Genomic DNA, 27,274 nt, shown 5'->3' on the forward strand with positions numbered 1-27,274 from the left:
AAATGTCATCATCGATACAGCAACAGGAAATAATACTTCTTTTTTTCTGTTTAGAAATGTTTCCCGCTGTTGGTGAATTCTTAAAAAAACAAAACACCACTAAATGTTGCATTAAAATGCGTTGTAACTCACGTTACTGAGATTGCAACGGGTGTAACATTACCGAAATTTAAATAGTAATGCATCACATTACTGCGTTACAGGAAAAAGGATTACATTACTTACTTTTGTAACACTTTTGTTACAAGTTATTCGAGATTTCCACCACTACAAAACAGCCCATTTTGTCATTGGGAAGACGGACTTGTTGGATCCTCTTCTTGATGCACTCTTCTGTTGCTTGGCATTATATCTCTTGATGTTTAAGACTGGACTGTCTTCTGTCACAGATTAAACCGTTGTTTTGCAGTTTTTTGTAAAAAGGGCTCATGGGAAACACTGATTAATCGGTGATTATTTTGCCAGTTTATTATATACCTTATATAGGTTCCTTTGAAAATGTACAAGGTGCGATTGTCAGTGGTAAAGACTATGCTTTAAGCTTCTTTTTGAACTGGAATTGAGTGACTTTCTCATGGTTATCTGCTATTTTGTCCACCCTATATGAATGTCTTTATGCCCTAGTTATTGAGCAATGAAGACTTTCTAATAAGCATTCAGAGCACAAGGGTTGACACAGCATTCTTCTCAGTTTCTTTCTGAGAGTTTTTCCTCAGTGTTTCACACAGAAAACATACATTTAAATTCCTAACACAAACCACAAACAAAATTAAGGGACGTGAAGAGAAATACCCTGCAGGCCCTGCCAGACCGCTATACCAACCTTGCACAGAAAATGCAGCTTCTCAGATGAAAACAAGACATTAATTGTTCTATTTGCTTCATTTCTCTGAGCTGTGCGAGTAAAGGAGGGGAGTGGGTTTGGGTTAGCAAATACTGAAACATCACGTAACAGCTTACACTAGCTAAGGAGCCTATTTTCTGGCCAACAGTGCCGAGTCAACAAAATAACAAATCAAACTAGCTGCGCTCCAGGACCTTGGGGAACAGGAAACAAAAGTGCACAGTAATCATCCCAGTTCTGTAAAATCAAATAGCGGACTTAAAGAGGGCAGACTCATTTAACATATTAATGTTGTTAGAGATGCAAGACTATATTTACTTTGATATTCATCAAGAAGAGCGTAGACTACTGCATTATCCTGTGAGAATCAATGTTACCACTTGCAAAGTCCTAAAAGAGTAAGTTTATTGAGTTAATAAATTACATGTAGAGTCACGTTATTAATCTATGGTGGGGTGGTGGGATGGGGGTCAGTGTATGTCAGGGTTCAGAATACATTTTCTTTTAAATTTCAAGCAAAAACAGTGTGTTCACGTTGTCTTTAAACATGCATACAAGGTTTTGCAATTTGAATTGGTATTTATGTTAGGTGTAAGCCTGGATCATGTTTTCGGTCGTGTGTGTGTGTGTGTGTGTGTGTGTGCGCGTGTGTGTGTGTGTCTTTCCGCCGCTAATCTCGTGTACTGGACCCATTAGCCTTAAATGTTTTTGTGCGCATTTATGACTGTCTGCTCAAGGACCTCTTGTGGTTGCTGTGATTCACAATCGTCGAAAAACCTATTTTATTGAGTGCTCTGATTCATACCATCAGTCTGCTGACTCTTCACTCCGCAAGTAATCAACAACTGCTTCAGTAGCAAAAGGCAGGCTAAAAACAAGCCTTTCCTCCTCTGTTGCAGGCCACATTTTGGGCTTTGTCATGGCTCACAAACTGACATCCATAGAAAAGTTTGTTCTCATTTCAAACCGGAGCATATGCAGATTAATTCCATACCCGATTTGTTATGATCTACTAAAGTTAGGCACAATACTAGATTAATAAATCTCTTAAACTGACTGAAAGGGAGCCAGAGTTTGATTGAGTTTGATTGAGTGAGATTGAACTAATCTTTGTTTGGGAAGGGAGAGGGAGACACACCTGGGGAAAATGTGCACTCTACTGAGTGCCCTTTTCTAGTTATATCCTGTATTGAAGAGCCTGTGAAGCTGGTTGCAGACTTGTTGGCCTTCTGTCTGACATATGCACAATACGTCGAACACTACAGGTTAAGAAACTCGGAAACTTAGGGGAATTTTGCATATCTTAGCTGTGTTCCTGCATTATGAACACTACATATATACCAAAGGTTGGTGGTACATTTTGTAGGTTTACTCCATATACTGTATATATATATAGCTAATAATAACTTGATCTCATTGTCACAATTCTCATTGTCGCATTATAAAGTAACGCGTTGCTGTGATTCTACTACTTTCGGCAGTAACTAGAAAGGAAACGCAATTACAATTACTGAAATTTAAATTGGCGTGTTACTCGTTACTTTTGTCTTTGTCATAGCACACAAACACAGCCCAGGTACACAGCCCATGTAAGGACGAAAGACAGTGACATGACATAAAGAGAGACAGATGTAATGTTTCTAATATGAAGAAAAAAAACGTATTTGTCATTGAATATGATTATTTATTAATGAGGGCAGCAAAGCTAGGTTAGCATGTAGGCTACATACAGTACTGTGCTGTGTCTTCTTCTACTAAAGCCTACTGTCTAGTCAAGACAATACAGTACAAGTGCAGCTTACAGGTCAGGTAAGCTGATACAGCCAACAGTTTACAGAGCTCTGTAGCCGGCGTCAAGTGACCAGGAGGCGGTCGCCTGATCTCGTAAGATATCATACGAATTGGTGTGCATACATTTCGTCGTACGAGGTCATAGGAACCCATTCACGAGAATGTGTTGTACAGGTAGGAATGCTAATCGTTGCTGCCTCTAGTGGTGGGAAGTATTAATAACTCCTATCACTACAAGAAAGTGGAGTTCATGTGTGTCGTATGGGCTGATATATCGTCATGTTACCGCTATTACATCACAGTGTGTGTGTGGGTGTGTGTGTGTGCGTGCATCTGCTTTTATGTCTGTTCTGGTTTCCATTTCACATATCAATTACTGATCTACTGATCAGGTTAGCAGACATATCCCACACTGCCACAGCAACACTAAAATAATATAGAATACACTAATAAGATAATTGAAGCAGACATTTAAAAGTAATGCAAAAGTTGCCTTCCCTAGTAACTAATTACTTTCATATGCAGTAACTTGCCCAAAACTGTGCATTAGTAAAAATATGACAGACCTTTTGGGGGGTTTGTCTCTATGACTTTAATAACTTAAGGTGTGTGTTTCATGAGAAAACAAGGTTTTACCGGTTCAGTATTCTTGAAAAGTCCGTGTTAGGCTGCTGTCATAGACTCCCCCTGTCTGTATTAGGCCTCCTTCCTGATGCCGTTGTACTTTTGAGGCAATGCATCATGCATATTGTTAAGAAAAAACTCAGGAGCAGCACGACTCATTTCACATATGTGAAGAATGTTCGGGAGACCCTGATGAATTACATAGAAGCATTTGAAATATATAAAAGTGCAGCCATATGAAAGTGCAACTTTACGAATATACAGTGGCTTGCATTAGTTTACACACCCATGCTAAAGTTGACTAAAAAAAAGGAATAAAAAAAATCTTCTGGAAATTGATTATTAAAAAAATTAAGAAAAATCCAACCTTTAAGGACACCAATTTTCTTTGTGAATGAATAATGTATCGTAAATAAATAAATGTTCCTCTTTAAAATACAGGGGGCATAATTATACACACCCCTCTGTTAAATTCCCATAGAGGCAGGCAGATTTTTATTTTTAAAGGCCAGTTATTTCATGGATCCAGGATACTATGCATCCTGATAAAGTTCCCTTGGCCATTGGAATTAAAATAGCCCCACATCATCACATAGCCTTCACCATACCTAGAGATTGGCATGGGGTACTTTCCATAAGATCTCAATGCAAATCAAACCAGCTATTAGGCTAACTGAAATAAAACCATGCCAATTGTTATTCCCAACTTGTACATGCTTTCCTTTGTATTTTTTATCTTCATTTTTTGAATAGTTGTTCTAGTATTCTATCCTATTTGTTATTTCTTGTATATTCTGTATGTGTGCTGTGTTTCTGATATTTTGCTGCTGTAGCACTGACATTTCCCATTTTGGGATCAATAAAGACTATCTAATCTAATTGCATTTATCATTGTAACTAGCTTATATGCAGTCTGCTAGCTGCTATTTTCTTTTGAATTTATTCATGAGTTCATAAACACTTTGAATCATACAACCATGAGCTGAAGCAAGTTAGAAATATAGCAGCTTTTCCTCCCCCCTCCCTCCACTCTTCCATACCCTGCGTCTGTCCTCTCTCAGGTATCAAGCACATCATCCCAATACGCTTTAGCTTTGTGATTTAATCACCATGCTGCAGGTGTTCCTCCCATTTGTCTTATGGCTAATGCAAAACAATGCAGGCTTGTATAGCCTGGGGACATGGTGCTCAGTGCCACGGCCATGTAAAGGGCTTCAGTCTCTGCCAGCCATCACCACATTATACACACAAGGTGAAAAATCAACAATGCCTTTAATAAGATGGGATTTTATTAGCTAACAAGCAAGCCACAGCAGCGGTGTGTGTTTGCTTATTCAATTATTCAGTGGTATTGTAGCGACAGTGCATAGGGAATGTCCCTGCTTGGGAGACGAGTGACACGCCTCAATGCTTCAGAGACTATCCCGTGCCGACATTTGCATAATTAGCCACCATTAGAGTTGTATTTTACAGCAGAAGTCAATAATTACCCCAAACAGTAGGTATTTTGTCATTTTTTTTTCCTTGGCTTTGAATCGAGATTGTGACGCGTGCACACATCAGCTGCGAGTGTGCTGCACTCGATCAACTAAGACGGATGATAATCAAAATGCTCCATCCATCATCACAACAGTGCGTTCTAAACACCTCAGACAGGATGTGTGGACAGAATATGTTAACTCAGTGGAGGACAAATGCCCTCTGCATCTGCCTGGACTGATTAAAAAGAAAAAGCAAAAGGACTACATGTTACAGAAAGAGGCAACCAGTGGATCTCATGGTAAAATCTGCTGTTCGGTGGATATGATGTGTTTATTAACGTTATTTATGTATGAATCATCCTTGTAATACATTGTATTTTAGCTTTTTTTTTTTTTTAATGACCAAACAGAGAAGTTGATCCTAATTGGCTGGTGCATGTTTATTATTTTCAGACACAGTGGGGCTCTAACGAAGCTGCTCTGTCTTGTCTAGTTTGACTTCCTGCCTTGTGTTTTCCCGCCTTTTTTGATTGTTCTCCCAGCCCTAATGTGTTTCACCTGTTCCCCAGCCTGTTGGCACCTGTTCCTTGTTCTCTCATTTACCTTGTGTACTTAGTCTCTGTGTTCCCCTTGTCTGTTGTCAGATCATTGCGTTTCTGTTAGTGTGTTCATGCATGGAGTCTACCTTTTCTCTCGGAGTTCCAGTTTTTGAGATCCTGTTCTGTTGTTCTGGAATTAGTTTTTGCCTGTTGCATTCTGGGGTCTGTTTCAGAAAGCAGGTTTAGTGAAAACTCTGAGTTTGTTAACCCTGAGATGAAGGAAACTCTGGGTTTTCTGTTTCAGAAAGGGAGGTTAAAAGGTCCCATGGCATGCTGCTTTTATATAGACCTTAGTGGTCCCCTAATACTGTATCTGAAGTCTCTTTTATATAGACCTTAGTGGTCCCCTAATACTGTATCTGAAGTCTCTTTTATATAGACCTTAGTGGTCCCCTAATACTGTATCTGAAATCTCTTTTATATAGGCCTTAGTGGTCCCCTAATACTGTATCTGAAGTCTCTTTCCCGAAATTCAGCCTTGGTGCAGAATTACAGCCACTAGAGCCAGTCCCACAATGAGCTTTCCTTAGTATGTGCCATTTCTGTCTGTAGCTATTGAGGAGGAGAGAGGGGGGGCAAGGTGGAGGGTGGGGGTGTGGCCTTGACCAACTGCCACTTTGCTTGTTTGAAAGCCATGATATCTCTCTCTCTCTCTCTCATGGGTGGGCCAAATTCTATGAAGGTAAATATGGTGCAAAACGTGAGAGCTTGTAGAATACAATGTGAGAACTTGCAGAACAAAAAAATTGAACTTGTATGTTAAAATTTGCACTTGTAAAATAAAAATTTGCACTTGTAAAATAAAAATGTGCACTTGTAAAATAAAAATGTGCACTTGTAAAATAAAAGGTGCACTTGTAAAATAAAAATTTGCACTTGTGAAATTATTCACATTTGAAGTCACAAAAGAAAAAAAACATGAGAGCTTGTAAAAAAATCTGAACTTGTAAATTGAAATTTGCACTTGTAGAAAAAATATTCACAAATGTGTAGATTGATATTTGCATGAACACAATGACAGCTGCAAACTTGTAATGCAACATTTACTCATGTACTTTTTTTTACTCAGGTTGATTTTCCATCACAACCACAACTCCGTGATTACAACCTCTCGAATCTGTCACTGTATGCTCTCGCATCACAAAGAGGCGAATCTGCGCTTCGACTTTTGCAACACTTGTTGCGATACATTTGGTGCAAAACTAATTTGTACCTGTGGACTTAGGCTGTGGAGCTCTGATCCAACAGAACGGGAAAGCAGGGTTTCTATCGCCAGATGAGGGACAACTCTGTCCGGCTTATTTAGCTATATGCGCATGGAAGCCTGGTTGAATAGCAAGCTAACGTTGCTAACTAACCAACCAGCCTGATTCTAAATAAATACCTTTTAATTATCTTAACACTTTTTAACAGTCAAACTAAAACACTGGCGGTGAGCTCCAGGTCCTGCAGACGGACCGTCACCAGCGGTTATCGGCCAGCGGGAGCAACATCGCTATTATTGCCAGAAAGCTTCGCTGCCGACCTCGACCTGCAGTCGGAGCTCCAGCGGGACACAGAGACCCCGCACCCGGTAGCATCGGCACATCCCCGCCATGACCACAGCTTGTTTTGCTGATGTTGTGCCTCACTGCCAATCATTGCACCCGCGGGCAGCAACAATAGCTTCTGCATAATTACATCCACCTCGCGGGGCGCAGCAATCATTTTGCCGAATAATGCGGTCAATCTCTTAACCCTCGTTGCTGCCGAGGATTTGCACCCAGGTAGCAAGGAAATGATAGTCTGATAAAACATTGATGTCTCTAAACGTTGTAAAATTATAATCATCATTGATGAACATGACAAAGGAATGTATATAGCCTACATTTTAATTAAACAGTAGCTACTTTGCCTTATAAAATCATTATTTCCCCTTATGGATGGAAGTCTTGGCAGGGATGCAGAACTTGGCACGTGTTACCCGCTGATGACGGTCCGTCTGCGGCTGCAGGACCTGGAGCTCACCGCCAGTGTTTCAGTTTGACTGTTAAAGTGTTTAGATAACTAAAAGGTATTTATTTAGAAGCTGGTTAGTTAGCTAACGCTAGCTTGCTATTCCACCAACACTAGCGGTGAGCTGCTACCGGGTGCGGGGCTCTCCGTGTCCCGCTGGAGCTCCGACTGCAGGTCGAGGTCGGCAGCGAAGCTTTCTGGCAATAATAGCGATGTTGCTCCGCTGGCCGATACCCGCTGGTGACGCTCGCGTCTGCGGACCTGGAGCTCACCGCCAGTGTTTCAGTTTGACTGTTAAAAGTGTTAAGATAATTAAAAGGTATTTATTTAGAATCAGGCTGGTTGGTTAGTTTAGCTAACGCAAGCTTGCTATTCAACCAGGCTTCCATGCGACATAGCTAAATAAGCCGGACAGAGTTGTCCCTCATCTGGCGATAGAAACCCTGCTTTCCCGTTCTGTTGGATCAGAGCTCCACAGCCTAAGTCCACAGGTACAAATTAGTTTTGCAAATGTATCGCAACAAGTGTTGCAAAAGTCGAGGCGCCAGAGTCGCCTCTTTGTGATGCGAGAGCGCCACAGTGACAGATTCGAGGTTGTAATCACGGAGTTGTGGTTGTGATGGAAAATCAACCTGAGTAAAAAAAAAAAAGTACATGAGTAAATGTTGCATTACAAGTTTGCAGCTGTCATTGTGTTCATGCAAATATCAATCTACACATTTGTGAATATTTTTTCTACAAGTGCAAATTTCAATTTACAAGTTCTGATTTTTTTTACAAGCTCTCATGTTTTTTTTCTTTTTGTGACTTCAAATGTGAATAATAAGTGCAAATTTTAATTTTACAAGTGCACATTTTTATTTTACAAGTGCAAATTTTTATTTTACAAGTGCAAATTTTTATTTTACAAGTGCAAATTTTAACATACAAGTTCAATTTTTTTGTTCTGCAAGTTCTCACATTGTATTCTACAAGCTCTCACGTTTTGCACCATATTTACCTTCATAAAATTCTCTGGGTGGGCAAAGCAGAGAAAGGGGAGGTAACCTTGCTCCTTATGACCTCATAAGGAGAAGATTCCAGATCGGTCCATCTGAGCTTTCAGTTTCTCAAAGGCAGAGCAGGATACCCAGGGCTCGGTTTACACCTATCACCATTTCTAGCCACTGGAGGACCATAGGCAGGCTGGGGGAACCTACATTAATGTTAAAAAACCTCATAATGTGAAATTTTCATGCCATGGGACCTTTAATCAAACTCCAGGGGTTTACTCCAGCCCGTTTTGGAAAGAGAGGTAACTTAACCTCAGAGTCAGTTACTATGGTAACTGAGCCTGTGGTCAGGAGCAGGTTTTCTTCAGTAAACCTTGAGTTTCTCGCAGACTATAAAACGTATTTATATATTTTCTAAAAACGTGGCATTTCCTTTTGTCGACGATCCCGTTGATGAAGAAGCTGCTTTACTTTGCAGGCTGTTATATGTCGGGAGATGATATTAAAGCCCCGACATTTAAATTTTCAGATAACTTCCTATTTGAGGGGTATCGTTTTTCTTCCCTTGTCTGTTATGCAGCCTAGGCTACATAACCTTATCCGTCCTTCTATCACTAACGTCACCCGTTTTGGGCATGCTCTACATCCCAGCAGATTATTTGTGTCACATACATTTTTTTTTTTTTTTGAAAACTGCAGTTTTCTTTAAAGTAAAAGCCACTGTATAGCTAGGTGCCGTCAGAAGAGTGTGACTCACTCTGAAACGTGTTTTAAACATTTTTGTAGTGTTCCCTGGACACAAACCCCTAAGAGCCATTAAAAAGGAGTGATGTAAACCCTTTGAAATAAAATATTATGTACATTAATTCTGTTAATGATGGTGCTGCAGCCTCAGCGGGATTAGTAGGCGTAGTACTTTTTCACCCGCAGTATTGCACTTAAATGAAATAGATTATAGGTTCAATACCATTTCACCAGTAATATTAGGCTATACTTATGGTTTAAATATGAAACACTAGCCTATATTGGAATATACACATTTACTCTTGCAGCAATTTTCTCCCATGCAAATTCTCTCTTTTGCAGCAGCCGCTGTGTTGCTTTAACTCGCTGTATGTGTGCATGAGTATTTCCGCCGACCCGTTAGTTTGTGGTTGTTGCCATGGTGAATTGTAGTATCATGGCTCCATTCATGCTGCTGTTTTATTGGGGGTGGTGCACGCGCGTGAACCTACTGAGTTGATTGAACCAACTCAGATCAGCTGTTCTGAAACCAAAAACTCAGAGTTTCCATCTCAGGGTAAATCAACTCAGACATCAGGGTTAGACTCCGAGTTCGTTAAACCTCCTTCCTGAAACGGGCCCCTGGACTCTTTTGGTATGTACTTTGTTTTTGTTTGTGAAATAAATCCTCAAGCAACAAACTTCCGCCTGCTCTCTGCATTTTGGTCCTCCATTCCCTGTAACTTGTGACATATTCAGATTTACAGCCAGAGGTGTATAGTCCAGGTGCCAGAAAGTAAAAATCCTGCCATGTTTTTGGATCTGCCTCTACATCTAGAACAGGTGTTTTCACTAACGAGCTCATCTACCTGGTAGAGGAGCTGGTTTAGTGATGGTTGGGACAGCTGCTGGACAGGATTTCTACTTTCTGGCACCTGGACTATACACCTCTGTTTACAGCACTTTGTTCAAATGCTAACACACTGCTGTCAAAACTGTTAAACACAAATTCAAATCAGAATGGATTTCAGTCTGGTGCCTATCAAACACTGCTGATTGGAATTTTAGCTGAAAGCCTAAGCAGGTGTCTTGTTTTAGACTAATTAGGGAACATATATATTTATATAGAGAAAGCTCAGAAAGCCTTTTTTTATACAAACACATAAGAATGAGATAATTATACACTGTACTGTTTACTGTAAGAGAAACGGGTAGAAGAGCTGAGATAGCAATATGTCCAGGTAAGATGTCTGAGGTTACATACACAGCTATAAAAAAAAAGTGAAAAACACTTCCTTTACTATAGTAAAACTGTTCTTACTGTTTTTCAGAAAGTAATGGAGGTGAAAGCAATGGAAACACAACATTACATACATTTTTACTGCGGACATCCAATGTGATGAAGAAAACGTGCCGCATGATGCTGGAGAGAGGCAGGATTAGTCACACTATTCTTTGGTACTGTTATGCACCTTTTTTTCCAGTAATTCCATAAATTACTAGAGACAAAATACTGTAAAACATATATCTATTGAAGCAAACTGCTGATTTGGCTTCCTTCTTGTTTACCATAAAAACCGGTATATTATAAAATAAAAAATATCATGTGAAACAATTTCACTCTTAGGGCCCTATTTTAACGATCTGAAACGCGAAACGCAAGTAGCTTTGTGGGCGGATCTCGGGCGCTGTTGCTACTATACCGGCGGGATAAATGACTCTTGCGCCCGACAAACAAATCTTAAATGGGTTGGTCTGAAGTAGCTAGGTGTGGTTTGGGCGTAACGTGAAAATAACCAATCAGAGCGTCATCTTTCATTCCTTTTAAGAGCAGGCGCGCTTGTTCCATGGCGGATTGCTATAATGACGGCGGATTTGCCTGGCGCACGCCAGCGGGAGCTGTCCGGGATGCGGCAAAGTAATAAATGCCCGTCTAGGCCGGGTGGCGATGTTGCTGCGGCCTCTCTGGCATATCTCCTCAAGTCTGGAGAGGATTGCTGCAGCCATGGAGCGTGGGCCTCCAAACGCACCACCTGCACTTGTTGTGCCCCTTCCTCCTCCCCCCACTCTATCTCCGTCCACCCGCTCCATCAGGAGCACATCGCGTATTGCCACTCCCGAACCAGATTCCGTCGGAGTGTCCAATCCCACCGTAGTTCAACATCACGTCTCCTTAAGTCCTGTAATATTTCCTCATTTATGTCATCAACACATCCATGATTCATGGAAATGTTGTGTAAAACACAACAAGCCACAAAGAATGCTGCAACTTTTTGAGGACTGTACTGTAAAATGCCTCCTGATCTATCCAAACACATGAAGTGCATTTTCAGTAATATTTTTCTTTGTAATTATGTATGGTTTTCAAAAATGGGAACTGCTGTAGATGAGAGAAGTGTATGCGCGTTGTGCACACGCTACATTATGGCCAAGCATGCGCCCCTAAAATAGCATCTGAATAACGCGCCACTGACTTTAGACTAGCGCCACTGACTTTAGACCAGGTTTTTCCTGGTCAGTGGCGGAATTGTTTTCTGAAACTGAAAAAATAGCACCAGGGAACGTTTGCGCCGGAACACGCCTCCTCTTTTCGCTGAACCGCCCCCGGGAGCGCAAATACATTCCCTAATTTACCGACGTGCGTCTGTGGAGGGAAAAGTCCGCTGTGCGTCGGGTGCAAAATAGGAATGATACATGCGTCGGCGTACAAAGGCAATTGCGTTGAGTGCAAGATAGGGCCCTTAGTGTGAAGTCACTTAAGTTATTCAAACTGTAAAGATGAAAAGTTTGTAATTTGTGTGTTAGTCTCTGATGCTAGTGTTATTACTCTCGGTGTGTTCTGAGTGACCATGTGTGCTATCCCAGTGAGGACTGTTCACAGTGTTTCGCTGCTAGCATTACCGGCTATTTATGTGTTTGTTTGCAGTTCTAAGTGAATGCAGCAGTATGAAACTGTGGGCAAAGGGAACCACGGCTTAGCTAAAGATCATGGAGCTGGGGTTATCAGTGTAACCACCACCACTGACAGCAAATACATTCTAATAGAGCTTCCTGATGAGAACCACTTAGATTGAGGGGAAAAAAGATAGGGATACATAGCTAACTATAATCTATATTGACATTTCATTTACGTGATAGTTCTGCCTGATGTCCCTCACCTTTCCCCGTCTTTGTGTTGGCATTCTAAACTCCAGTCGTTTCAGGAAACATCTGAGCTAGATCCGACTATCAAATTGTGTATGTGTGTGTGATTTTATATATATATATATATATATATATATATATATATATATATATATATATATATTTTTTTAGTAACGTTCTCATCACACACTCTACAGCCATTTAAATTCCAGAGCTCGCCTCCCTATGTGCAAATGTTAGACCAAAACAAGTTCCTTCTCGAGGCTATTTGGATACCTGCGTCCGGTGCTTAGCGCCGCCCAAGACGATTGTGATTGGTTTAAAGAAATGTAAATAAACCAGAGCACATTTTTCTCATATTCCAGAATGCTGTATGGACTAGCCAGACCTTCCTCCGCAGCGCTGTGGAGATAGGTCTGGCAAAGCGAGACTAATGTGTCCGTGACAGAGGGAGGGGGGAGAGAGCTCTATGTAATGGTATCTCCCCAGGAAAGATCATTTTAATAATATTGTGTAGCATAATGCAGTGCTAATATCTACAGAAATCAGTACATTTCTTTGTCTTTCCTGGTTTCAAACCCACCATACACCTCAATTGTACAGACATCTTAAAACCACTAGAACATATTTGAAATTTCTGTAACCTGAACCTTTTAATGATTGTTGATTGTCTTCACAGAATTCTCTGCAGTTTTCACAGCCATTACTTCAAACACAGTTTGCAAAAGAATTTGCAGATTTAACCTGTGAGTCTTGAATTGTGCTCTAAAGAAGGATTTGTCACACAAAGCACTTTGATCCACTGTGTTGAAAGCATTTTAGTTTAGGTGTGATGTGAAAGAATATCAATTATATGGAGTGCCAGATGGCCCAAAACATTGTATTAATTGTAGTTTCTCTTTTTTTCATCACCATGAAACTTGTGAACTTGTGATATTTTGTGTTGGAAAAAAAGGTTGTTTTTCATATTTGGTAAGGAGTTATTTAGTTACAGCATTTTCTTTTTAGACACCATTATGTCATTTTGTTGAAGGTATGACAAGTTCCGAGCATATGTTTGCTATTTTAAAATGAAACATTCTCAATACTGACTATTGTGCATTTAAGCAATTAAGAAACTTTAATCAGCAGGGGTATTATCTTGCGTGTGTATACCATCAGAGCCCATAATGCACAAACCATTTGCACTAACAGTGACCTGAGGCTGTAAAGTATGGCTGCAGAGGGACCTCAGCATAGGTAGGTTGATTAACAAGCACATATGCTGCTTCATACACCAACTGTTGTTTTCATTAATTTCTGTGGTGAAATGATAAAGAGACTGCAACTATCGCCGCAGCAGTTTTCTAATGAATTGGTATCAGTATGTTTCAGTGTGAAGACTTAACACACACAAACATAGTAATCACAGCTGTGCCCCTGTGTGTGAACAGTACCCGCGAATGCATGCGTGTCTATTGCCCAGATGGATGAAAACGAGGTGTGAAAAAAGCTCTCTAAGATGTCCCGAGTGCCAGCGACGGATTGCAAGAGAAGCAAAAAAAACAACCTAAAAACAGAGGTGAGAAATCAAACTCGGAGCAAAGAGAACTAATGCAGGGAAGTTTCCAAACGTGGCCGGATTAACTAAAAATCCTTGATATGCAAGCAGGTATTCTATAAAATCCTACGCTGAGGGAATAACCAAGCAGAGCCTCGGCAGGAACAGGACTGTCACATGGTTCCGGGCTATTTCACTGGCAAAAAGGTACAGCACTATTTGATCATGGTGACACGGTGGCTCAGTGGTTAGCACTGTCGCCTCATAGCAAGAAGGAACTGGGTTTGAACACAACCAGGCCGCCTAGGACCTCTCTGTATGGAGTTGCAGTCCAAACAAATGCAGGTTAGGTGAAGTGGAGTTTGCCCTGAGGTGTGAATGTGTTAGTCTATCTATCTGTGTCCGTCCAGTGATAGATTGGTGACAAAAGCAGACAGAGGTTCAAGCTCCTCATGAGTCATGACCCTGAACAGGATAAGTGGGTACAGAACACAGATGCCTACTTAGTTCATCGTGTAAAACTAGTCTTTGTGAAAAGTATAAAATAACTAACTGATATAGATACAAATTATACTTAAAGCTATAGTGTGTAGTTTTTGTCGCCCCCATGAGGAATTCTAAGTGATGACAACACTGTCAGAGCATACCCATGAGGTTAGTCTTGCATTACCTTCCTCTACAGCGCTGCTGAGGAAGGTCTGGCTGGTCCACACAGCATTCCGGGATGGGAGAAAAGCTTGCTCTGGTTTATTGGTATTTCTTTAAACCAATCACAATCGTCTTGGGCGGCTCTAAGCCCCGGACACAATGAGAGTGCCACAGCAAAATAGCCTCGGGAAGCTACTTGTTTGGGTGGAACATGTGTACGTTCAAAAGTTGTTTTAGTCGTGCAACAGAAAACTCAGATTGGACAGATAGTCTAGCTAGCTGTCTGGATTTACCCTGCAGAGATCTGAGGAGCAGTTCACCATAGTCCTCAGAAATCCAACGGAGTTTAGAACAGCAACGCAAAGAAAGCGGAAGGTGTGGGACATCCGGCCTCAAAAGAGGGACTTCCGGTGGCACTGTAACAATCCCGGAAGTGGAACATTGTCGATATAGACTAACATGACGCAAGCCTTCGGAAATCATCCCCAACCCCTCCTCCACGCAGTTGCTAACGCAGAGGATTAATAAAACATGATAAACTCTTCGGAAGAGGTAATTATCTTGTCATTTTAATGTCCTCTTTGTCTCCAAAGCTAAACGCTGCTGTTGTCCTTTCTCAGCGTTGACTTAAAACGCATCACTTGAGCTGCTGCGCGCGAAGTAGTACAGAGAGAGTTTTGTGGAGCTAGAGGCTTCGTAAGCTTCGTATCAACTCAATGGGTATCTATGTTACAGATGTTCATGTTAAAATAAAATAGTTGCGCACTATAGCTTAACTATGGCTGGAACGCCAACTGGGCAACGTGGGAAACGGCCTCCAAGCCCCAGACACTCAGTGGTCCCAAAGGCTTCCGATTCACTGTGTCAATAGATTTTTCTGGTACTTTCAATAATTAAAAGTGTTCACCAATATGTACAATCAAATTAGGCAAGTTGTGCATTGTTACTTAATCTCGAGGACCTGTCTTGTTGAGTGCCCTTGTGTGAAAATCTATGCTGAACACCTTTGTTATTGGAGTTCATATCATGCTCACAAAGAGCACATTATGTGTTTCTTTTGCCCAGCATGTTTCCTTGGATTAGGGTGGCACCTAAATCATGGTTGCAGCTATCCCGGTGGTCCTGCTCCGTGCCCTGCTATGCTCTGTTACACCCTGCTACGCACTGCAGTGCCCTGCTACGTCCTGCTGCGTCCTGCTACGCCCTGCTACGTCCTGCTATGTTCTGCTGTGCCCTGCTATGCCATGAACTACTACAAATATTTCTGGTCATTGTTCCATTGTCTTTATTATGACTATTATTGCCATTGTTCATCACACCGCCAACCGGCACCGTCGGACACCACCTACCAAGAGCCTGGGTCTGTCCGAGGTTTCTCCCTAAAAGGAAGTTTTGCTCACCATTCAAGGTTTCTCCCTAAAAGGAACTGACTGACTGACCGACCGACTGATTTATGGGACATTTTCATCCATAGAGCCAAGCTGCCAGTCTAGCTAAAATTTCTAAACCACTTTAGAATGGCTTGAAACAAGGTAACCAAGGCATTTTTTCCACAAAAGATGTTACAGAGTCCATGGTAGAACTTCAGACATTACCACAAAGTAATGAAATACATGTGGCAGGGCACCTTTTAAGGTAGCCTCTTGAGACCGTCCTGATCTCGCGAGCTTCAGTTTTCCACTCGCAGATCAGTCTGGCATCTTGAGAGAATTTGGAGCCGTTCGCCAAACGACCTAACAATCAGTGTTGGTTTTGAGGCGGGTTTAGGTGTGACGCAACGAGAAGCGACTGTTCAGACTAAACTAGGGTGACCATATTTTGATTTCCAAAAAAGAGGACACTTGGCCCGGCCTCGAGACAAAAATTCAGACAGGCTTAATTAATGGTTAATGAACATGCTTTATTATGCCTCGATGGTGCAAAAATAACTTCTGTAATAAAATAAAATCTGTAACAACCTGTAACAAAATAATATCTCTCTTTTAAAATAAATAAATAATATGAAATAATGTTCTAAATATGACCTCTTCTGTGTTAGAAAATCCAGCTACAACAAAATATCTTAATACCTTTTCAATGTAATAAGATAAATAATAAAGACACTAAAACATATATGCCAGCTTTGCACACGGTGCACTCCGCCCCACTAGTCCGATCCCTACCGGACGGTACCGGGACTTTTTTTTTGCAGTTCAACTGTTAAGCTGCACTAAGTCTTCTTTTATGGTTGTTATGGTTGCTCCACGCAGAGCTTTCGCCGTAGCCTGATGTTAATACTTGTGCGCTGGTGTGTGTGTCGAGCCGGCATGTCTGTGTGTGTGGGGAGTGGGTGATTGAGCGAGGAAGAATTAAGGGAGAGTGACGGCGAGCGAGTACGACTCTAGAGTCATAGGGAGAGAAACAAAGTGTCTCCTCTGTGTTTTCTGACCACGGTGGGAAAACTTTAGCAGGAAACGCTGCAGCATTTTGTGTGTAATGCTGCTCCGCTGTCTGCTCTGGTCCCTGTGTATGTGCGCGTCGCAGAGCCGCCCACAAAGCAGCCGCTCGGGAATTACGTCACACAACAAAGTACCGTAGTACACTGTGCAAAGCGCCAGTCAATTTAAGTACACGCTTAATAGGCCCATGAAAAACAGTGAAAACCGGACATTTTCATGAATTTATAAAACCCCCCCGGACGCCCCGGACAGTAGGTAAAAAGTGGACATGTCCGGGCAAAAGAGGACGTTTGGTCACCCTAGACTAAACAACATGGCGGCTTCCACGGATGAGATGAGCGTAGCTATCGCGCAAGTTTTATCCAAATTAGAAAGTATTCCTTCATTGAAAGAAGAGCAAAAAAACGCACTGGAGAATTGCTCTGAGGAAAAGATGTTTTTGCTCTTCTCCTGACTTGTTTCGGCAAGAATTTGATCTGAATGGTTGATTTGGCCCGTCTATCACCAACATAGACAGATGGTTTATCCAATCGGCTAACCAGTATTTTCGCCCCTTCCCACAAGTTCTCCAACGGAAAGTTCCCAGATGGATATGCCGAGCAAATGCGAAGCAATCCATCTGGCGGAGTCAGGTTACCTTTAAGGGCCACTCTTGTTAAACTGTAAAATGTCTAAAATGGTTTCTGTGGCAATCCTCACATGAAAATGACTTCTTGGTCAAGCAAAAAATATCTGTCAGAACACGTGAAAGTAGCATAATAGCATAAACATGACCGAGCCATAGAGGTGGCGGATAAAAAACATATTTTGTTAACAGCTATAGGCATTTTGGAAGGTAATAAAACGTGTTGATGACAAAATTACTCAGGCAACATAATTTGAGTGATTTGTAATCTATAGGTTTGGGCTCGTACATTTTAACTGAAAGTATATGTTACAAAGTGATTGATATTGATACGGAAATGTAGGGTCTACATCTAGTGATTTTGACCATTATTTTTCTAAATCTGATTTTAAAAATCCAACATTATTAAAGTATAATTCTAAAGCACATGTACTCTTTCAACAAAATAATAAACAATGAACAATTATGAAATTTCTGAACCATCAGAGGTTTTTTTCCCAAGGAAATAAATTTGGTGTTAAGTACAGCAAACATAAGAAAGGTTAAGTGGGTTAGAGTTTGACATTTATTAAATGTCAGATATAAAGTAGTGTTCTTATAATATACTTGTATTAATTCAGTGGTTGCATGAGGTTGATCACTGGGAACCAACCCTAGAAGCATTTCATTAGTGTGAGTTGAAGTGAAGAGTTTTAGTGTCCCATAAAATAACCTTTCCATCTTAAGAATGGAAAAAAAAAACTGTATTACACTATATGTACAGTATATCTATAAGTATTATACTATAAATACAGTATTTACTTTGAAATACTAAACTAGAAAAGACTGTAGTTGGTTTAATTATATCCAGCTGTAACTAACCTTGAAGAACGTCATGGTGGATCCATCCTCTATCACCCCGTATTCTATCTTCGTCTGCTTGGCCAGGTCGTCAGCTGAGTCAATGGGCGACTCCATCCTCTCCACGGTGAGGAAGGCCGCCAGGTTTGCCGTGTAGGAGGAGATGATGATAAGCGTGAAAAACCACCAGATTCCTCCTACAATTCTGGTGGAGAGGGCTTTCGGCATGAGTTCAGATCCTGAACGAGAGGAGCAGAGGAGGCTGGTGAGGCCTGGTACAGCATTAGGCAGGGGAAAGGGGCAGCACCCAGGCCAGACTAGACCAGGCCAGACCAGGCCGGGCCAGGCTAGGCCTCTGCATCTGCTGCCTGGATCACACACACTCACATACACACAAAGTGGGCAGAGTGGGCGTCCACATGGTTGGAACTGGGGATTGGTATTTAGTCTTATGCCTTTACACTAAACAACTTTTCAAGCGATTCCACTGTTGCAGACTATTTTCCGATGTCGGAATGAAATCATCAGAGTCTTGTTAGAGTTGGGGCACACTCCGGTCGTCTCAATCATTTGGTCATAAAACACAGTCTTTTTCCCGTCTTGACAATCTGACAAAATGTGTTACGTGTTTGATATTATGGTAAGTTGTCTTGGTAGTGAATTTACAACATGTGAACATTGTCAACAACACCAGCACCAAAAAGGAAGCGGCAAACGACTAGAGCCAGTAGTTTAGGTTGCTATGTCGCCATGCTAAGTTAAGAGAGGGGAAATTGCTGATTTCCAACCCCTCTGAAGCGTGTCATCCAACCAGAGTTTTACCGGTAGATAAACGTAGACCTCCGGGTACTGCCACCACCATTCATCTGCATGTACAGCAGAACAGAAAATTGTCAAACTTTCCCTTAAGTTACCAGCTAACGCTAGGGGTAGCTAGCTAGATTGGTTAAATTTTTCTAAACAAATCTAGTTGAAGTCTTGCAATTTGTGACCCTGCAAGATATCCAGTCTTTACATATTATGACAGTGTTTAGCGTTAGATTTGAGATGGTTGTCTTTAGATGTGAGATGGTGTCGGGCTTGAGTCTTTTCAAAGTCGCTTACTACCTTTATGCTCTGGACTCTCTGACTGTCTGTCCATCCTGCACTGCCTTTTCTATAACTAATGTAGATCAGCGCAAATTCTGTCTGGGAGACTTGACTTCATTAACGTTTACACTCTTCTCTTAAACTGATCAGCTGGTTTGTGGGAATAACGTTCGTGTAAACCAATCAGAATCGGGCACGTATGGTTAAGCCAATCACAGAATGACTACCATGTTTTAAATCTGTGCTCTCCCCTGCTTCTGTCAGTTGTATTTTCAGATGTGATTGCGACCCGCCTCCTCCCCTTCCACCTCCAGGCTTCTTCAACCTTGGTGTTCTCGGTCTTCTTCCGGCTAACAGCTCCCTGTTGGCTTTTCATCCGCTTTCGGGTTTTTAGTTGCCACCACCAGTGTCTAGGCTCCTTTGGGGGATATGTTTGGGTTTTCCTAAACCTCAAAAATATATATATTTATATACCTTTTTACGATGGAGTCTAATCTCCAAAGTTATGTACCTCCTTACTCTGCACTTGTTACTTACAAATAAATGTTTGCATATCTGCAACAAAGTCTCTCCTGATTGAACTATAACCAAGATCATTTTCCATCAGTTCTCTTTAAATAAAAAATGTGAAAGACAAAGAGTGTGTCCCCCTGCTAGAAAGTGGGACAGGAAAGTTAATTTGCACGTTCATAGGTAGGATACTTCTGGAAACTTGGTGACAAACTGTAGCTAGCTAGTAGAAAACAACTTATTTTTGAGAAGGTTACCAACCAAACCTTGCCCCTTTGCTGACCAGAGAAATATTTACAGTTTATTGGAGACAAAGTATTTGTACCTTGAGACTTTGGTCTCGCAACTGTCGGCAAACCATCTTTTGTGAAGCAAGGCCTTGTCGCGGTCACAGGTTGTCATTAGTCTTTTTTGATTAGTTGCTAAGACTCAAGAGGACATGCCTGACGTAATATGAGCTGGCCTGAGGGTAGACACAGAGGAAGAGAGTGCTAGAGTAGAGATATGGACTGCATATATGACTACTGCAGATGAATGCAAAGAGCAACTTTTTGTTGAGACCGTGATGGATGATGAAGGTAAAATCCCATCCCTGAAGTAATTTGGTTTAGTTTCTGTCTGCATCTATTTGTTGACATCAGTAAGTGGCCTATGCCGTTGTGAGGTTTTATACATTTGTGCTGTTGTGTCTGCGTCATTCTAGCGTATCTCTTTAAGAGAATAGCAGAGCTGGTATGTGGGTATGCGTGGGGAGTGTGTGGTAGAGCGAGAGAGATTAGCTTCGGAGCGAGTACCAGACTCCAGCGGTGAAGACGGAGGACACACAGGGCTAGATTTATCAAGCCGTTTGCGCCTGTTTCCAGGCGCTAATTGGTCGCAAAGACGGACGTAACCGATGCGGGCTATTTACAAACAGGGCGCACTTGGGTAAAATCGCAGATTTTCTGCCACATGAGCGAGAAGAGACAAGTTGCGCTTTCAATATGCGTTCGTGGGAGAGTCATGGGGAAAGTGGGAGTTCCACCCAAAAAGGTGGGAGGATAAGCGCAAAGTGCCCCTAATTATATATTCCGTGGTATTTACAAAGACTGTCAGTAAGAGCGCGCCTCTATTCTGCGGGGGAAATTCTCCGCCTCTTTAAAGCAGGTCTAAACCAGCCGCAGTCGAGTTTCCTCGTAGACCTTTATGCCGCTGGTGAAATGGCAACAGCAATTTGAGCAAGACGAAGACATAGGCGAGGCTGAAAAACACAAGAATCACACTTTGTCAGTGAACACAACATCATTTAGCGTTACGGATCAAGCAGCCATAATATTATAATAATAATAATAATAATAATAATAATAATAATATAACATAGCAATATTAGAGTTACTGGAAGAAATCAAAGATGAAATTGAATCTCCCACTCAGCGTTCACATCCCATTCCACCAGTTGTTAAACTCCTCGCTACATTACAAATATTGGCATCAGGATCATTTCAAACAGTCATAGCATCAGCAGTGGGAATATCGCAGTCTGCACTCAGCCATATCATAGCACAAGTACCGCTTTGCTACAGCGCAATTTACGGTATAGTGGGCGGAGAAAGACGCTGATTGCCTGATGGGTGTCAGGGTTGATAAATACTACGCAAAATGTGGAAGCATAGCGTGCGCTATTACCGAACTCGCATAACATCTAGCCCAAAGTGTCTCCCCTGTGATTTCTGACCTGAAAAGCTGTAGCAAGAAAAGTTAACCCTCTCTTCGATGTCATGTTGTTCACGTAGAAGGGGAACCCCGGAAATGAGTAGGGGGAAATGTGACGAAACCAAGCCACGGCCAAGTAGACCAAACCCAGTTGTTGCGGTCTGCGATGCAGCGACGTGAAGTTTCTGGGGAGGTCACATCAGGATATGCCGTAGGGTCCGTATCTACGCGTACCTACGTACGTACCAACTGCATAGATTCAACACACACACAACCATAAATCAGGCTTAAGGCCTGCATACTTTTCTTGTACATTTATTTTTTTAAGGCATTTAGCATATGTGCTGGCCTGTTAGCACCTGATATAGCTACAAGGTTTAGTGGTAATTAATCCCTAGACAAAACAATACATATTTTTATCAGTACTACCGGCACCGTGACTGTGTATACTGTGCTATATCAGAGTTAATTGGATTGCACGCAGCTTAAATGTTACCTTGCCATATGTTAGACTCTTTAGCTCTCTGGTAAAAGATCAAATCTGGTCAAAGATGTCAAAAGCTAAACTCTACATAAAGATCTGTGGGGATATCCTTAATCTCTGCGAGTGACTCCACTGATTGGAGCAATTCCTATGAAATAAACTTTGTTAAGTTATGGCTGGCACTGTCTACATACAGTTATTTAGCTTAACCCAGCATCAGTTGCTCAGGTTTTATGCCAAATGTATCCAAAGCATGAAGGAGCATATGTGCGTGGGTAGAGTGGGAGGGAGTGAGAAGGGGAGGTATGTCGTCCGGGTGAAAGAAGGTGGGCCTGGGTTATATCAGGACTATTCTCCTCAAGCGGCTTAAGCAATTGAAAGCTGGGATTTTGCACGTTCGCTCAGAGGGAAAGCTGATAAAGAGCCAGAGATATAGGAGGTTAAGAACTCTGTGCTCCACTCCCTTTGTGAGAGACTCACATTTCATCCAACTTTCTTTCTTTCTCGCAATCCCCCGAGTGAGCTGTCTAGGAGTGGGAGCGTGCAGCGAAAGACATAACAGCCAACTGCAGCTCAAGCCCACCGCTATTGAGACATGGCCTCAGCTCCCAGATCAGCAACATTAGCCATTAGTGCTTTATTCTAATGTATTGATGGCTGTTCATTACTATAACCTTACAGGATAGTAAAAAGCTATTTTTTTTTTCTTTTTGAATGTTCTACCTACCTACCCAATATGTTGCCCCTGCAAACAACTGATTTTACAATACTGATTGGTTTATAAAGCAATGAACGGGTTTAAAAAAAAAAAACATCTCTGATCTGCTGCTATGTGATACGTATCTGGATCAGTTTCAGTTTTCTTTTTTTTTATCAGAGTCTTTAGTGATATAGAACTTGCATTTACACCCCTTTCATTTTTCTGCATTTGGTAGACGCATCATAGCTCAAATCTGCAATATGGTTGGAAATGTATTACTTAAAAATGTAAATTACATTAATTGAAGGTTATTTCAAAAGTTAAGAAGTAATTGTGTGGAGGATGCCTCTAAATGTTAATCTCACAGTGGGCCCTCATAAAGCTAAGGCTAGCGCTGCTACTACAGTAGCAACAAAAACTTACTTTAGTGTCTATGTTATCACTTGAGTGATTGAAAGTGAAAACATGAATTAACCAGTGGTACAGTCTTCTAAAAACACATTGAGTTCATTTACAAGTGCACCAATATTCCACTATTATTTCGAATATGACAATATTTCACGTCATGTAAACAGCATATTCTGTTGGGATATTCTGAACAAAGCCTTTTTCTGAAACAAGCATTTTCCGATAAAGACGTGGGATATGCAGGTATTATTCGGGTTTAAGAAGCTTTCTTTGGACATATAAACAGCGGCATATGTGTCTCAACCAGGGATTTTACAGCAGTTTGTGACAGTTTACGGCCTCTTGCCCGTTTATAGCTTACGGTCAACCTTTTTTGGTTGAATGACAGAGGAAGACTGCGTTCGCACAGAAGTCAGCCACCCGTGGAAAACTTTGAAATAATCTTATTTTCACGGTTGCATGTAAACGGGAATATTAGTGGAACATTCTCCTTCATTAGCCATGTAAACAGCTTAGTCAGAAAATTGTCTTTTTCAGGATAAGGGCAAAATCCGGAATATTATGTGCATGTAAACGTAGTCATTGTCTGTTTAACGTCTCATTAGCCACCAGCCATCCCCGCTGTTGGACATGGCTCAACCCCAGTATCGGAGTCACCCAGCACGGGGCACCATCCGCCCACTTTGCCCATTCATAAAAGCACAACCAAATACAAAAATCAAGGTAGCAGGCATGAACACATACACATATTCATCAGTACATTTAATTTGGCTTGTTCTGTTTCGGACCCATGGCCAGCTATCAGATGCAGGTTTGATTAAAAGTGGAACGTGTTACCAGCTCCGAGCTTCTTTTCCTGTTTCACCTCAGAAACCACACAGAAAAGTGGGGCAACCCACACAGAGAGGCGAGGTTGACCCAAACAGAGCCTGGTTGGGGCTGACTGTCATGTACCCAAGGTAACGTCATGACCAAACAGCACATCCCACAGTTTTCTGGGGGGCGGGGCACGCCGCTGGGCAGGGGAGCCTCTCTACATTGCAGACCAGCACGGTGCCATGCAGACACTGTGTGTTCGTTCTAATCCCATAGCCTTCTGGCCCGCAGCCACATCTTCTCAACTGGGAAACCTTACACACATGTTCTGCTGGCTTTCCAAACAACCCTACTGTATTGTATTGTGTGTATTTGTAGTTGCTAAAATGCATGACATTTACAAAGATCTTGAACACCTCCTCGTTAGTTATAAACGTGTTCTATGCTCACTGTTCATAAAATCATTTGGGTGTTTTTTTTGTTGGGGTGAGGTTACAGTCAAACCAGTCATCACATTTTGATTTTAAATAATTCAAATAATATTTGCATCCTAGGACTCTGAAAATCTGTGAAAAAAATGTGTAGCTAATTTAGGGATATTAGTAAGCATGCAGAATAAGTAAGCATGCAACCAGCCAACAGGGGATACGTTATCAGCTACTAAATCGTAGGAAAGATTGCGATGTCTGTTGACTGAAAGAGTCACTTCCATCCAAAAAAACACATTATCTCCCTTTCCTCTAGTAATGTCATCATTACAGGGCAGATAGTTTCACTCCTATTTGTCCAAGTTTCGAGATATCTGTCTAATACAATGATGAAGGTGAAGTGTGCTGTGTTATGTGGAATATCCAGAGTACCTGGAACACCGGTGTCTGGAAACAGATATCGCCGTAGATTTAAAAAAAAATTTATCTACAGAAGCAAATACCAGAAAAAGTATTTGATTTTGTAAGAAACATTTTCTTAAAAACATCCAGTAAGTGATTTAAAGTGTTGTTTTTCAGTTCTCTCACATTTTTTTGGAGCTTTCAACCACATTTCATGGATGGAGTTACTCAGTTGTCAGGACGTGACCTAAGTATGGAACTTGGGTCAAGTGTTAACATGTGTGGTATACTGCATACAGTATGAAATATGATTGAAAGCTCTTCTGAATTCTGATTGAAAACAACTACTGGACTACTGTTTCCAAGGTCAAAAATAAACATTTACAAATGTGAAAGTTCAAGTAATCAAGTTTGAATTTTTGTTTTCTGAATACATTTTTGAAGTAAAATATGTCAGTAAATTTGATGATTCAGTGGTGCCTAAAGTTCAACATTAACTATTCATTTGTTGTTGAAATTCACAATATGGTTGATTTTAAGATTGAAATGAGTATGGCTTTTTTCATTTCATATATATATATATATATATATATATATATATATATATATATATATATATATATATTATATATATTTTTTTTTTTATTTTATTTATTTTTTTTTTTTCAATACTGTGAGTACCACAAATGAAATTCCATTCACATCCATTGTTTTAAGGTGGAGGCAGAAATGCCAGAGACAGATATTCAAAACCTGGACATATAAAATCCAAACCCAATCTTCATGGCTAGATACCACTAGAGGTAAAGGAGATTTTTTTAAGCATTTATTTCTTGTGATGCGGGTAAACTGACCCTGTAAAACAGCGTCGACTATAGCGGCTAGTTCTTTGTGTGCTCCATTGCACTGTTTAGATGCAAGGACACACACAGACTTATATATCATGCTTTCAAGGCCCTACAATCATCACTACCTGTTGTAAAAAAAATCTAATAATGTTGCATTGTCAATTGCATTGGAGGAAATGCAACATATCTCCCACTGTGACATGCCTTCTAAACAATATAAGCTTTATGACATTATTACAGTGATAACATTCCATTTTCTGTTCAACTTTAGTTTTTTTTTTTTTTTTCTAAAGATGCCAACTAGTTGAGAAGATATGGCATTGGTTTGGCAGAAGGAAACTAATCTAAACAGGCAGGGTAAGCTGCTGAGTTCACATTCTCATTCAATCTCACTCATTTGCTTCATCTCAGGTATTCTGGGTGGGTCCACTTACCTGTTCCGATGGCTGTGAAAAGGTGGGGGGAGGAGTTAGGAAGCATGGGGAAGGGGAGCATGCAGGAGCACCATCCTTAGTCATCGACTAAATCACTCAAATCCCACACTTAGTCCATCCTGCTGGACTCTACCTGTGAAGCATCTAGCATCATGCACAGAGGCCCCCATGCATGGTCACGGGCCTGGTCAATGAGCAAGGTTGACCCCCAGCAAAAAGTGGGACTTGTGCTAAAAAAAGGGGGGCAGGCAGAGGCGTCTACCTTGCTGCATGAGAGCTCCAACTCCAAACCAGAAACTATTTAGCAGGGTGAAATTGTTTTCCACTACATCCGAGTCGGGGTTGCAAGGGTGGGGGTTATACCACTCGTAGGGACTAAACCTGTGACAATTAACAGAGAACACAAACACACATATATACGTTTACTGCAGTTGCATAAAGACACAAGAGTAAACAATAAAAGAGACCGAGAGTTGTCATCCTACCTGGGGAGACAGGAGAGAGAAAACAAAGGGTTACTTAGTCATGTCCAGGGATTAGACGCTGCAAATCATGCCTGAGGACACTTCCCAAATCAAGAAGCATTTCTGTGTCTTCATATACATACCTCAGATTGCTATGCTGTTAACTGGATTAGTACGTTAAGAGTTTATTACATGAATTATTGTAAAATGATGATTAGGATTTTATTTATGGCATAATCTATTAGTCAAAATAAAGCCTGAGAAATGACTGCTCATCTAAATCTCTCTTGTGTGCTTTTGAATTAAAAAAAGACACTATACTTGCTCGATTTCACACCACTCATATTCCAAAGGTGGCTCCTCATGTGGGAGTGCTCATATCAAAGGCAGTTCCCTCAGTAATTTAATCGATGGGGTCTGAAAATAACTCCATTGTCAGCCGAGAAAAGAACTAATAATCCTTATAATCTTAGAGGAGCATTAATATTCAGCAGATCAAGCGGTTCATTCCCATCATGCCCACGCCGGCCCCGGCGCTCACCCACTACCCCCACACCCCCCCTCACTCGACACACTCCTCAAGCAGAGATTTCTCATTTATTCATATCAAATAAAAGTGACATTACATTAGTAAAGGTTGATTGGTCTACAATTAAGCATTCTGACCTGATTTGGTGTGTGCTGGTGTAGAGGGGGAAACCGGGGCCCTATCTTG

The 27,274-nt window shown here is 41.2% G+C and overlaps 1 protein-coding gene across 2 annotated transcripts in view; it reads right to left on the reverse strand.

The window, feature by feature from the left end:
* grik2 (glutamate receptor, ionotropic, kainate 2) overlaps window positions 1–27,274 on the reverse strand; it is a 305,612-nt gene that overhangs the window by 52,404 nt on the left and 225,934 nt on the right. For both annotated transcript variants that reach the window (XM_039805547.1, XM_039805548.1), the window contains exons 12-13: window positions 26,358–26,476; window positions 18,306–18,523 (exon numbers count right to left, since the gene is read on the reverse strand). In XM_039805547.1, the coding sequence (XP_039661481.1) occupies window positions 18,306–18,523; window positions 26,358–26,476 (337 nt within the window). The remainder of the gene's footprint in view (window positions 1–18,305; window positions 18,524–26,357; window positions 26,477–27,274) is intronic.

This window comes from Perca fluviatilis, chromosome 7, assembly GCF_010015445.1.
Source record: "Perca fluviatilis chromosome 7, GENO_Pfluv_1.0, whole genome shotgun sequence".
Taxonomy (NCBI): domain Eukaryota; kingdom Metazoa; phylum Chordata; class Actinopteri; order Perciformes; family Percidae; genus Perca; species Perca fluviatilis.